The sequence below is a fragment of the Alligator sinensis genome, unplaced genomic scaffold (genome assembly GCF_000455745.1).
Source record: "Alligator sinensis unplaced genomic scaffold, ASM45574v1 scaffold428_1, whole genome shotgun sequence".
NCBI classification, from domain to species: Eukaryota; Metazoa; Chordata; order Crocodylia; family Alligatoridae; genus Alligator; species Alligator sinensis.
Genome location: NW_005841919.1, coordinates 1,309,924 through 1,324,829, shown reverse-complemented (window position 1 = coordinate 1,324,829; position 14,906 = coordinate 1,309,924). Strand labels below are relative to the sequence as shown.

The window sequence follows — 14,906 nt, the reverse complement described above, 5'->3', positions numbered from 1 at the left end:
GGTGCTGCTTGGCTCAGGTTCTCTTGGGTATGTTTGTAATGACATACGTAAGGAGCCTCCTGATGTGGGTCTCCACGCTTTCCATGTTCTGTCTACCTATCGGGCTTATCCCACCAGGCATCAGGACAGCAGTAGCAAGCAAAATAGAATGAGCTTCACAGATCAAAAATAAGAGGCACCTACTGCATTGCCACGTTGTGGCTCCTAGTAGTCTGAAATCGTGGGAATGTTTCCTTTCTACAACACAACTACTGGATGAAACACCAACAGCCAGATGAACAAAGATGTGGCAGTCACAACTAGAGGTGACCTAGGAAGGAGTTAGGAAAAATAAGAAAACTGCCAAATATCTTTCTGTAGGCACAGAGATTGATTGGCCAACATGGAGAAGCTTGCACTGCCTCTGGAAAAGGGTTGGCAAGACTAAAGTTAACATGCAACTGTGGGGATACTCTTAACATTGCAATCACCATGTGCAACTGTGGAGGAAACTTTCAGACTATGGAACACCTACTGGCCTGCCCATGGATGGGGGAACCATGCGCTACCAAGGACTTCACTAAGGATACAGATCAAGCAATAGCTTGTGCCCATTTTTGGACTCAAATTTGAACATGGGGACAAGATATGAGAAGGAGATCTCACTGGCTGGGTGCTGGATGGCTCTTGTAAAGTGAGTGTGTTCAACTCGGGTCAGATTCTTATTCAAAGCAAAAAATGCTCTACCAGTGGTACTTACCTGGCAAAATGGACAATTTTTTTTCATCCTTGTGCAGGAAATGGAATATTGACCTTGTTAAGTCTCCCATTCCAGAGATCCTAGGTTATAATGATTTGTCCCTTAACTCGGGTAGGGTGCATTTGGCAGCAGTCTCAGCCTCCAACCCACCAATCAAGGGATGGCATGCATTCTCTCACCCAACACTCCTTGTGACTTAATCTGGTCCTCACAGGTCCTGATAAGAGTGCCACTTGAATCCATGTTAATGAACTCTTTCCTGCACCTTTCCTTAAAAATGGTGTTCTTGCTAGCAATCACATTGGCAAGTTGAGTGGGTGAGATCCAGGTAGTCAGGACAGATCTCACCTGTGTTGCCTTCTGTGCAGAACGAATAATTCTGAGTCCTCAGGCCTAGTTCTTAATGGACCTTCACGGCATTTCTTGGATGTGAAGGGGACACTGGCCCATTACCAGAACAAAGCCATTTAAAAATATATATATTCCCCTCGCCTGTTTGTATTCATACCTGAGAGATCCCAAGCACAGTGATATCAGACAAGAGATTATCCAAATGGATCTCAGCTTGTATGAAATTGTTATGAGATTGCTAAGGTGGACCCTTTATTGGCAATAAGGGCACATTATATCTGAGGCCATGCTATTCCCATAGCATGTCTGGATGGTATTGCCATATCTGGTATCTGCAGGACTGCTACCTAGAGCTCTGTTCATACCTTTACAAAGTGTTACACCATTGTGGAAGCTTCTATGGCAGGTGCCATACTTGGTAGATGATCATTCAGTTGCTGTTTGCCTTAGGGAGTGTGGTGCCCACTTCAGGTATGTTGGGTCTGTTTTGGCATCACCCACCAGTGAGAATGTCTGTGTGTGGACAGTTAGTCAAAGGAGAAAGCAAAAGTTCCGTATCAGTAACTGGAGTTCTCTGAGATACGTTGTTCACATGCAGTTTGAATTCTGCTATCCTTCCGTTCTTCCTAGGAATGATAAATAATAGAAGACCCTGTTGTTGAGAGGAAACTTAGGAGGAGGAAGTGTGCCTCTCCCTTTATCCCAAGGGTGGGCAAAATACGGCCTGCAGGCTGGATCCAGGCCACAGCAGGTCTTTATCCAGATTGCGGCGGGTCCCTCGGTTCCGCTTGGCCCAAGCACCATCCAGCTGTGGTATGTTCTGCTGCCCCCAGGGCACACAGCAGGGTTGGGGCGGCTCCATAGCTGGACTGCCTTCTTCTGGCTACCACTGCTGCTGGCCCCAACCCCACAGTATTGGCAGGGACCCATGCTATACAGCCCTAACCCTGCATGCCCCATGCCTGCTCCAGGCTCGCCCACCCAGACTCAGCAGCAGCAACGCGAGACAGAAGCTGCTGCTCAGTGTGGGGTAAAAGTGGCCCCTCCCCCTCACCACTCCGGCACTTCTTGGTGTAGCTGTCTGGAGCCCACGCCATGCTGGGCTGCCCTGCACCTTCTCTGCACTGTTACCACTGCCCCACTGGGCGTCCCAGAGGCAGCGGTGATGGCAGCAGAGACACAGGGCAATCTGGCACAGGCTCCAGGTGGCTGTACAAGGAAGCACAGGGTGGGGGAGAGGTCACTTTTACCCAGCGCTGAGCAGCAGCTTCTGTCCCATGCTGCCACTGCTGAGCCTAGGTGGACAAGCCCAGAGCAGGTGCAGGGTGCATAGGGTTGGGGCTGTGCAATGTGGGTTCCTGCCAGTACCATGGAGCTGGGGGCGGCGCCGGCGGAAGGGACCTGCCGCCACCTAGGCTGCCTAGAAAGGCAGTTCCATTACAGAGCTGCCCCAGCCCCTCTGCATGCCCGGGGGGTGACAGGATGCGCCATGGGCAGGCAGTGCATAGTGGGCCAGGTCCAGGCTGTGTCCAGGTTCTAGCTGATCCACTCCGAAGGGGGTGAGTTTGGAGCAGATGTGGGGCACGCTGGGGCTGCATGCTGTTGGTAGTGGTAGGGAGGTGCTGTAGGGCACAGAGGCTCTGGGCTGTTGCAGGGTGGGGGCAGGGGCTGAATGGCTCGGGGGCGTATGAGGGGAGCTCCCATGCATGCCCCATCATGCCCGCAAACTCCACAACCACACCCTCCCTTACATGCAATCACACCCCCACAAACGCCACGTCCACCCACACCTTCATTCGTACACACAACCACGTACCTCTGGGGGGAGCCCTGTGCACTGGTACACTCGCACACCCCACCACACACGCATGCATCCCCCCACAAGCCCTCCATACCCATTCATCCACATCCACACACCCCGACCCTCTCCCACACTACACATCCATACACACACCTACAAGCCCCCACCATATACAAGAGTAAGACTTCATTTTGAGCTATTTTGCAATTACCTTTATATACACAACAAAACACATGCAAATCAGAACAAAAATACATATTTAAAATAAAATTAAAATATGCTATTGTCAGTGTTTGATTTTTAGTATATTATTTGGGGGGTTTTCCGGTTCGAAGATGGCAAACCCTTTCCCCAGTACTTCAGGGGGCAAGGGAGGGACTTCCGGTGGCAATGGTCAGGGGTTGGGGAATGGGATTTCTGGTTCCAAGATGGCAGCTAGGGGGTGGGGCACCTGTCAGGTGGTAGGGATACCCTTGCAGTCCTTAACAACTCGCCAAAACTCATTAAGTGGCCCTCCAGCTGAAAAAATTGCCCACCTCTGCTTTATCCCCTCAGTGCAAGGGTATGAGCAAAGTGGGGCTAGAGCCCACTGCAGATACTGCTAAAGCAAAAAACCAGTCTGTGGTCAAAGCCCTGAGCATGAAACACCCACAAATGACAACATATATAGGGGCAATAGATTCAGTTGCGGGTAAGTAATTTCATTTTTTAGCAAGGTTTTGTCCAAAAACCCCCTCAGAATGTTTGGAGAGAAGAAAATTTTTGTCTGAAGCTCAACTCAGGATCACACAATGTGACAACTTTATGCATTCCTGTACTGATTCCAAGTTTGCAATGAAATCTCAAACTAGGCCACCTAAAACATTTGTAGCTCCGTATCTAGCTCTAAAGCATAAAAAAGATTGCCAACAGATTATATTTCTGATAGTGTTTTAAGTTAACAGGTATGTGTAATGTGAAAATCTTGTTGATTTGTGCAGATGCATACCAAAGAAGCAGGTTTGTTTGACTAGTTTTGAGAAGTTTGGATGTAGCCAGTATGAATGTGTGCCAAGGCAATTCAACTGTGACCAACTACGAGATCCTGTTTGTGACACAGACAATGTGGAATATAATAATCTGTGTACATTGTACCAAAAAGGAAAGAATATATCATACAAGGGTCCATGCCAGGTATGAAATAATTACTGCACTATTTATCAAATGTTCACCATTTTCTAATGTTTTATTTTCAGCTGTATTTGACCGCAATTTTTTTCCTAGTTTGCCAAGATGCCACTTGAAAATTGAAGTTTTCTGAGACCTGGGTCTAAATCCTATTTTACTTTTATGTACTAAATGATACGTACACTGCTGCATACCATCAGGTTTCAGCATCTACAGGCTGGGAGACCTGAGTTCTAAACCCTCCTAGCCCAGAGGGGATTTGAACTTGCACCTCCTGCTTCTCAGCAGAGTGCTGTAACCACCAGGCCTAGGCTAAAAGAGCAAATGTAGAGAATGTGCATTCTTGTCCTCTTTCTCCTCTGTCCCATTCCTCTTCTGTGTTTTTTTTCTGAAACTAATATTCTGGGACTTACCTGGCCTTACACGTAAATGCCTATGCAATTATATTTTGCCACACAGCTGCCAGGATGGAGCACAGCCCTACGTGCACTGTGCAGAGTTGTCCATGCAGAGCTGAATAACAAACTCTGCATAAATCAGAGGTGGGCAAAACATGGCCTGTGGGCCACATATGGCCCGCCAGGCCATTCTATCCGGCCCGCAGGGCCCCTAAAAATTTACTAAATTAATATTTATTCACTCCCAGCTCTCCCTGTCAAAGCTGACAGGAGTCAGGGGGAGTAGGATCCAGAGGGAGCCCACAGCAGGCTGGAGCAACACAGCCCCGCCCCACCCCCAGCCAGTTCCCTGCTTTCTGCCCCTGCCCTGCTCCAGCACCTGTCTCCCGGCTGCATCACTGGACCGCGAAGCATGGAACCGCACTGGTGCAAAGGGGAGGGTGTGTGTGTGTGTGTGGGCTCGGGGGCAGTGTGTGTGTGTGTGCGTGCGCAGGCTTGGGGGCAGTGGGTGTGTGTGGGTCGGTGTTCATAGGGCAAGTCCCACATGCGCTTCCCACCATATACATGCACCCATACCCCCCTTGCACTGCCATACACAAACCCCATACCCACCCACACCCCACATATCCACACACACCCACATGCTGCCTCACTCCATGTACCTACACACCCACAGCCCCCCACAAACCTATACCAACCCCCCCACAATATACAAGAGTAAGACTTCATTTTAAGCTATTATACAGTCACCTCTATGTATATTACACAAGCTCATGTAAATCAAGACAAAAATATTTTTAAAATAAAATTAATGAATGTTGTAGATGTTCACTTTTTAGAATATAATTTAGTATTTTTCTGGTTCTGAGATGGCAAAACCCCTTCTTGAAAGGAGTACTTCTGGGGGGAAGGGGAGGGACTTCTGGTGAAAAAGGTCAGGGGCTAGGGGGCAGATCTGGTCACAAGATGATGACCAGGGGGTGAGGCACCTGTCAAGGGGTGGAGCTACCCATGCAGCCCTCAGTAGCTTGTGAAAACTCGGTAAGCGGCCCTCTGCCTGAAATAATTGCCCACCCCTGTTCTATAGCATCAGATCTTGCAGTACTTTTTCGTTTACTAAAAGTTACATAAAGTAAGACTGCAGCAATTAATTACAGTACCTTCGATAGTTAAATGTAATTTCAGTAGTTTAAGAAAGTATCATATATCAAACAGAGATTGAGGTTTGATTACTTATTCCTTTGCTCTGACATAACTTCCAAACAAAGATGGAAAAATTATCATTAATGAATGTGGCAGAACAATTTTCAACTGACATAAGTCTGACAGATACAGTTATCTACATAATGCAGGACAGAAGCCTGGACATTGGAATTCATATAAAATTTTAAGACTTCACTCAGTATGTCTTGAATATTGTAGGTCAGAAATATGTTTCCCAATTAAATAACTTGATTGTTCTCTGTTTTTTTGCATTTTGCTGCATCTTGGCAGCAGTAGCACCAGCATTAACAATCATAAAACATCAGCAGCAGAGTTTCAGACACTCAGCAACTGCTGTAAAAGGTCTGCAATTAATTTTATTCCACCTTTTCCTCCTAGCAGCAAGGCACACCACAAACAAATTACTTCAAACTGCTCTAGCAGTTCAAAAAGATACTAGCTTCCCACCAACAAGACCTATTACAAGATAGTGATGCTATCTTAGAGTCCATAGCTGAGCAGTAGAACTTCCTGGCTCTAAGAAAGGGGTGGGCAATTATTTCGGGCGGAGGGCCGCTTACTGAGTTTTGGCAAGCCATTGAGAGCCACATGACAGGCAGCCAGGGGCAGATAAATATTAATTTTCTAAAATTTTTAGGGGCCCCACGGGCTGAATAGAATGGGCCTGGTGGGCCGCATCCAGCCCCCGGGCTGCATTTTGCCCACCCCTGCTCTAAGAGTTGTGAATTCCTCACCTGGTGAGAAGCTCCACATTCTCTTCATTTTTATTCTGAACAGAAAATAGCAAAAGGCCCCTTTTGCTAATATTGGAAATATTGGAATCACTTCTGAAGAGCACAGGGTAGTCCTACGTGTGTTCATACTCTAAAATAACATAATACCTAGCCCTGCATATCTCCTACTTGCAGATCCCACAGTCCACCACCTTGGGGTTAAGTTTTCTCAGGCTTACTCTTCCCTTAGCATGGTGCTAGTGGATGTCAGACACACTTACTATAACATGTACTTCTGACATTGGACATGCATCTTCACCTGCAGTTCAATTCTCGGCTTCCTAAGGAACTGAGTAGTTTTGCCACTCTCCATACCCAATGCACCATGAAGTAAAACTACTGCCTGTGACATTCATTCCTTCTTAATGACAGCCAGTAAAGCAAATGACAGTACAGCATTACTTAATGTAGTACAAACAGCTCCCTTATGTGTGGGTTCAAAGGTGAACAACCTCAGCCTCCTGTAGATCAACCTCAGCCTCCTGTTGATCAGCTTGAGATCAGTAGTCAAAACCACATTGTTTGTTTGTTTGTTTGTTTGATCTATCTATTTTCTGCCCTTCCCAAAAAAGGCTCAGGGCAGCTTACAATAAAAGTTAAAGTAATTATAAAAACAGAATAAAATATTAAAATAAGAAAATATAACAAAACAACCCCCCCCAAATACCCCAAAATTCAAAATAAACTACCCCACCCACTCTTGCTCCCCTGCTTCTCACTGAGTGTCCTCTCTGTCTAATTGAATCTCACTTGCCATCCCACATTCACTACCTACATAGAAGATAAACATTTTATTCCCATGTTTCCTCCCACTGCCCTTCCTTCTCCCCGAGGGGGTCGTCCCTTCCAGCCCCATACCTGCCTCTTTCACAGAGAGGCCATAGCTGTCCCACCTCCATGCCTCTCACTCAGGGGGGTCCCCTCCCCACTCCCTTAATGTTCTACCAAGCCCATACCTCCCTCTCTCAAAAGGAGGGTCATGGCTACCCTGAAAGCTCATTCACCCTCCTATTCACCCAGCTAGTTACTTGGCCTGATCACAGAAACTTGACTGATTGACACCATAGAGTTAATTCTTAACCTGATCCCTTTGGGATACTTTTCACCATATGCTGAGACCCAAGGAGTTTGATCAAGTAAGAGCAGTCCACACTATTCTTTTTCACATTCAAATGCAGGAAAAGACCACTCACACTTTGTGTGTGACCACCTAGTTTGAGAAGCCAGAGATATAAAATGTGTTTGGTATCTTACTAATTTGTGGTTCCAGACACCAAAGCTGTCCAAGGGCAGCAGTGAAAATGGTATTAGGAGGCTTCAGCTGCCACAGAAAATGCCCAGAAGACATTATTCACATCATTCTATCCATTCTGTCTACCTTAGCTGTATAAAATGCTCACTGATATGTATGATCATTAACTTCAGTTTCTGGAGTTGTTACTCTTTTGAAAATTATGTTTCTTACCCCTTTTTTGCTATACAAAATGTTGCTCCAAATGGCTGATCCATGAATCAACTAGTTTTATTGACTAGTAACCTATCCATTGGTTTTGAACAATGTCAGTAGAAACAACAAACCATAGAAAAAACCTTCAGAAGAAAAGATGAAAAGTAGACTGTTGTGAAACTTTGTGTCTCAGCATTACATGAAAAGTACCACACTGGGTCAGACCAGTGGTCCATCCAGACCCGTGTCCTGTCTCTGATAGTGGCAGGAGTGTTTGCTTCAGAGCAGTGGTTCTCAAACCTTTTTGGATTCAAGTCACCCTCCAAAACTTTTCAAAATTTAGTGCCACCCCATTAAAAAAAAGTAATTCAAATAGTGTATTCATATGATAACCATTATAATTCTGTCATTATGTTAGTAACTGAACTTTATAATTTTATTCTGTTCACTTCACTGCCACCGTGGTCAAGTGGAACTGAAGCATGTACTTCCCGCGGAACCAGATAGGGAAGCAGCTGTGCTTTTGCCACAGCCCTTCTTAGTCTGACCCTGCACAGTATGTCCTGGAAATGGGTGCATGGGGCAGATGGAACTGTCTCATGTGCCTCTTTTCAGGTTCCACATTGGAGCCAAACTGAGAAGCAGCTGCAGCTTCTTATTTTTTTCATTTTCTTTCCTTTCTTTAGCCCTTCTGCAAATCAACAGAGCCAGTGTGCGGACATAATGGTGAAACCTATGGAAGTGTATGTGCAGCCTATTCTGACCGTGTGGCTATAGACTACTATGGACAGTGTCAGGCTGTCGGAGTTCTCTTAGACTATGGCTTTCATACAGAATGTGCTTCTGTTAAGTGTCCTTCCCTTTCATCTACTGGATGCAAACCAGTTATTGCACCAGGTAACTGTATTGATTGTTGTTAAGGTTTATGTAGAGTTTGAGAGTATCTGAAGGCTATCCATACAAACAAGTTCATCCTTGGACTGAAAGTGACTTCTTTTAAATATGTTCTATTCTTTTGTGTGTTTCTGAGATTAAGGTGGAAAATGAAATTCACATCTTTAGAGGTCCAGAATATGCCCTATTTTGAAGGCTGAATTGGGGCTGCAGAGACAGGATGAGGAAAGCTAGTTGAAAGAACTGGAGGAGTGGCATTTAGTGCAGGGATTGAAGATGTGGTAAATTTAGAAAAACATGGGAATATCTTCATATGAAATCTTAAAATTCTGCCTCATGAGCAGTCTTACCTCTATAACAAGATCTTAAATCCCAACATGTCATTAACACTTTAAAAAAAGTTTGCTGTCTCTGGTTACGTAACAAACAACCTTTTGATTACACATGTGCCATTTGTAATAAAGCACTTCTTTATCTGAGTCCACAACAGTCTAAACAAGCTGGTCTCTCTCTCTCTCTCTCTCTCTCTCTCTCTCTCTCTCTCTCTCTCTCTCTCTCTCTCTCTCTCTCTCTCCCCCTCCCCCCCCTGATCTGACTCCCCATCCGCTAGAATTCAGCTAGTGATAGATCTAGGGGTATATCCTTCCTTCAAATTTAGCTTGTAATTGCAAAACTTTTTAGCTTCACAGGAATTTGATATCATATTTAAGTGGCTAAAAATTATACCATAATTCTACATTAGAATGGTTCATTTTTGAGTTTCAAATATGGCAAACCTAACCTTTGCTCAGAAACCATTTAATTCAACTGCTGAATGGGCAGGTCTATTCTCATAAGTGGAACCTTGTCTTTGTTTTAGGACTTTTGTTACTATATTTTCCATATACTGGAATTTTTACCTTCCACTTTAAATGATCATATTAAATCCAGGAAGTAAAGCTTGCATTTTGTGCATGTCTTGCAGGAGCCTGCTGCCCCCTGTGTGCTGGAATGCTCAGAGTCTTATATGATAAAGACAGGCTGGATACTTTTGCCCAGGTAAAGAAATGTAGTTGTTTTCCTTTTAGAATGGTGCAAATATTTAGAAGGGTCGCATGCATTTAAAATAGTCTGCCATTCATAACATAATGTGTTCCCTGGATTATGCCCTGCACACCCGGATCCTGCCTTATGCTACGCAGATCGGGCCCCACACACCTGGATCTTGTCTTGTTCATGCCCTGGACAAACCCTGCAGGAGAGATGGAGGACATGGAGGGGAAGATAGGTGCTATTGAGCATTGGAGAGGCAAGAGTTCTGAGTGGAGGGTTGGAGGGGGCAGGAGTCTTATACTGGAGATTCAAAACAGTCTTCTGCCACTGCCGATGTTGCCACAACCTGGTCTTAACTGCCCCTGCTGTTGCTCTTACATCAGCAACATAATGTCTGTGAACCTGGCTGCTGCTGCAAGGGCAGTGCCATGGGGTTGCTCTTGCTGCTGGGACACATACTCCGTATACTCTCTTAAGTTGGTGCCCAGGTCTAGTCCCCTTTTCCCTCACACCAAGATATGCCACTGCCTGCAGTGTGTGGGGACACTTCCAGTAGTGAATGTCTAGAACTGGATATGACACTTGGGTTCTGCCTCCCCAGTGTATTTCGTAGAAGAGCGACATTTGCTTCACCAACCCACAATGTGATGCTTCAACATATAGAGTTTGTCACATGCCTATCTGCTGGAGCCCCCAAATTTCTCCCTACTGTGTTGCTACTTGCCCCAAAGAACAGAAAAGTTGCCCCAGGAGAGTTGCCTATCCCAGCATCTCAGACCTTTCTCTAGATTCTGCAAATATAGTGAGGGATCTCTGCTGGCCTTAAGTGGCCCCCACTTTTGGATTATGAAGGAAGAAATTGTAGGTTCCCCTCTCTGGGGAGGGGGTCAGCCTAGAATATCACTTGCCCAGAAGTCACTACTTCTAAAGGCAGCCAGTAAGGAGAGAAAAAACAAAATATGTTATAACAATAAAACAAGTGTAAGAAACCAGTTACCAAATGTTGAAATACAGACAGAAATTTAAGAGTAAACATACAAAATAAAATACCAGAACACTGACCTGTTTTTACCCTGCATGTTAAATCCAAAGATGCAATCCTTAGCCAATTTCAAGGGCCTAAATGCAGCCTCAGCCCTGACCCTGCCCATCAGAGCATCCTGCATTCCCCTGTCAGCTTTGTTTTCCCAGACTCCTTTCCTGGGATCCAGCCCCTCCCTTGTACCTGGTAAGACTGAAGACAAAGCCATGCTCTCTAGCCAGGCTTAAGTACTTTTGCCAGTTCAGCTATTGACATATTTCATCCTTTCACTTCTAAGGAGAGGGAAGCTGGGTGGGGGGTGTCGGGTCACTCTGTGCCAGTAACCTCCTAGCCCAGGGGCAGGTACAGTATGGCCCACAGGCCAGATCCATCCCGCCAGGCCATTCTATCCAGCCCATAGGGCCCCTAAAAATTTAGAAAATTAATATTTGCTCCTGTCTGCCTGTCAAGGGACAGTATGACCCAGGGGGAGCCCACAGAAGGACTGAGCAGACCAGTCCCACCCCACCCCACCCCCAGCCATTTCCCTGATTTCCTGCCCCTTCACTTCTCTGGCACCATGTGGCTCCTGGCTGCATCTCGCCGGACTGGGAGCATGGGACTGCACTGGTACCCCAGGACCGGGAGGAGGGGGGTGTGTGTGTGTGTTTGTAGGGTGAGTCCCACATGCACACCCAACCATACACATGCACCCACCCCCCTGCCACCCTCCACCACACACAGCACCCACAAACCCCATACACACCCACACCCTGCATATCCACACATACATCCATATGCTTCCTCACCCCACACCCTCACACCTATCCACCCCCCAGACACACACACACACACACACAGCCCCCCACAAACCTATACCCACCGAACATACCCCTAGGCCCCCACAATATACAAGAGTAAGACTTCATTTTAAGCTATTGTGCAGTCACCTCTGTGTACACTGCATAAACATGTAAATCTGGACAAAAATATTTTTTGAAATTAAATTAATGAATGTTGTAGATACTCTTTTTAGAATATAATCTGGTATTTTTCTGGTTCCAAAATGGCAAAACCCCTTGCTGAAAGGAGTACTTCCGGGGGCGAGGGGAGGGACTTCTGATGGCAAAGGTCAGGGGTTAGGGGCAGGAGGTCTGGTCCCAAGATGGCAACCAGGGGGCAGGGCACCTGTCAAGGGGCGTGGCTACCCATGCAGCCTTCGACAACTTGCCAAAACTCAATAAGCGGCCCTCCAGCCGAAATAATTGTCCGCCCCTGTCCTAGCCCCCAAGGTGCACCTTTACCAGACTACAGTCTTGTATGGTTTTTTAGCTACGTAGATTCGTTACTCTGATATGCTGTTGTTCCTGTATGATAGTTTGACCGGCTAGATATCAGGCTTCTTTTCAAATGTAAGCATATCATTGTCTGACCAGGCTTCCCCTTGTCTCTTGGCACATCTGTGTGGAGGACCAATACACTAACCAATTCAAATGCTCATTCTCAATCAGTGACTCTTCTAAGTGTGAACAGTTGTGGGCTGTTCAAGTTAATCGCCACCTTACTAACACAGCCTTAGCTTAAATAAAAAGATACATCAATATTACACTAGATCAAATATATAACTTGTACAAACACAAGAACAATAAAACTGAACACAGCTTTGCACTAGCTATAGAGACCAAACACCTCAATAATAAACATTGCTTGGGGGAGTATCCGTGCATGATACATGGTAAACCCCCAAAGTAACTTTGTCTTGTAGTACCTTTGTGACAAACCTCATTGGGTTTTTTGGTGTGGCGTCTTTTTTTATGATGATATCTGGTCATAACATTTTTGTGTTTGCCAACCCTATGATTTTAGCTCCTAAAAAATAGGACTGGAGTGTTTGCAGCTGTGATAGTCCAGGAAATGTGTGCGAAGCAAGGGGTTGTTGTTTTTTTTTGTTTGGTTGGTTGGTTTCTTTTCAGGGAGTAATAGCTTTTATTGTAGGGTTGCCATATTTCCAGGAACAAAAAAGAAGACAACTGGAGTAGGGGGGAGAAGGGGTATATGATTGTTGGAGGGGTTTGTGATATGCCTGTGCCCTGCCTCTGGCCCTCACTCCTAAGTCCCTGCCCCCCAGCCTAACCAGTACCTCTCACTCCTGACCTGCAGCCCTCACTCCCAACCCGCAGCCCCCTGCCCCCCCAGTGCTGCTGCCGACACAGCTCCTTCACATAAATTACAGTTTATGCAGTTTGCTGGGGCCCGGGTGCAGAGCACGTGACCCCTGGCAGCCAATCACCTTGCCCGCTACTCCCAGGGCCAAGCCGCCAAGCTGCTAGTGCTTGGGAAAAGTGGAGGCCCAACAAAAACCTGGACATACACTTGCATTTTAAAAATCCGCCCAGTCGCGAGGACAGGAGACCAAAAAAGAGGACATGTCCAGGAAAACCCGGATGTATGGTAACCCTAATTGGGACTTCTGTATAGTTGAGAGAGATGTTAGACAAAGTTTTGGGCACAATGTGCACAGTTCCAATAAAATGCATTCCCCGCCCCCCAAATCCTTGCTTCTGCATTATTTCCAGAAATACAATTAATTAGAAACTGCTAATTATTGCCAAGTATGCAGTTTCTTATGATGAGTGTTCACATACAGGGTACAGTTGCACTGTGCTATCAGCTGCATTTCTGTGAACACTGTGCTTTTTTCTGAAGGCTAGGAATGCCTACCTGAAATTATTTTCTTCTGAGGTATTTTGTGAAAGCCTCCAATGACACAGAAAAGTCTTATAGCCAGCGCTCAGTCCTATCTGCATTTCCTCTAAATCCTAATGTATTGTGATTTTACCCTGATCTCCAGGATTGAAACATACTATAGACCTCGCCTATCAATTGTGGTCTGTATGTCAACTACTCCAAAAGCAGAAAGGAGCCAAGATTTATGTCTTTTCTTTGAAGTTCCTCAGAGTCTCTGGGCACATCTACACGTGCAATTAATACTATTTGGATTTACTGTGCAGGCATTTACTACCTGTACATGTACGGGGTTTACTACTCATATGCAGGTAGTAAATTTACTGCACAGTAGACAACTGTTTCCTAGCATGATACCACCTCTTTAGAGGAGAAATGTAATTTAATGTAATATCACATGAACAGTAAAATTCTCATTTTTCTTCCAGGTTACAAATAAAAAACCAATAACTGTACTTGAAATACTTCAAAAAATCCGTCTACATGTTTCAGTGCCACAATGTGATGTGTTTGGATACTTAAGTATAGAATCTGAAATTGTGATACTTATCATCCCAGTTGACCAAAACCCCAAACCATTGCAGGTAGAATATATTATTAAATTTCTATTTATAGCAGCATGTGTTATAGAATAATAGATGTTCATAGTATAGAGTTGAAACATAACATTTCTTTGTTAATTTAACCTTTTAAAACTAGTATAACGAAATGTGTTAGAACAAAGCAGCTGGGTAGTATTGTTGTGCACTACATAATGAATGTGCTGGGACTACTTTGGTGGTTTGTAGGGCTCTGTGAAGCTTTGGATGTTGATTCAATTTGGAGGAGATTTGGCCTGATTCGGTGGCCGAATCTCTGAATCAAATCAGGAGACCAATAAAAAGGTCTGAATCAATTTGAAGCTCTCTGAATCAATTTGAAAAGATTCAGAGAGCTTTGGAGAGATTTAGGCAGTCCCTGCTTGCCACCACAAGGAGCTGGACCCGGACTCCATGCCAGTAAGTAGAGGGGGGACGGGGACTACGAGGGGAGCCCTGCCTGCTCCCCCAGCCCTCCTGAGTGCCCCCTGACCCCTGCCCACTCTCCCAGCCCTGTCAATAGCTGCCCTACCCAGCCCCAGCATGCTGGCCATTTAAAAAAAAAAAAAAAAAAAAAAGCCCTGCACTCACTGGCTCCTGCCAGGCAGGGGGCAATCCCCGCTGCCCCCCCCCACTGCCCTGAGCTGCATGGAAGGCTCTGCCACAAGCCCTCAGCCCCATCAATGGCTGCCCCACCCGGCCCCAGTGCCCGGGCTTTTTTTTTTTTTTTTTTTTT

The 14,906-nt window shown here is 45.7% G+C and overlaps 1 protein-coding gene across 3 annotated transcripts in view; it reads left to right on the top strand.

Annotated features, from left to right (window-relative positions):
- Positions 1-14,906, top strand: part of RECK (reversion inducing cysteine rich protein with kazal motifs) — a 110,775-nt gene that overhangs the window by 89,783 nt on the left and 6,086 nt on the right. For 2 of the 3 annotated variants that reach the window (XM_025198297.1, XM_025198299.1), the window contains exons 17-20: positions 3,872-4,064; positions 8,587-8,797; positions 9,759-9,832; positions 14,021-14,176. In XM_025198297.1, coding sequence (XP_025054082.1) covers positions 3,872-4,064; positions 8,587-8,797; positions 9,759-9,832; positions 14,021-14,176 — 634 coding nt within the window. The remainder of the gene's footprint in view (positions 1-3,871; positions 4,065-8,586; positions 8,798-9,758; positions 9,833-14,020; positions 14,177-14,906) is intronic. The other variant, XM_025198300.1, reaches the window with a different exon arrangement.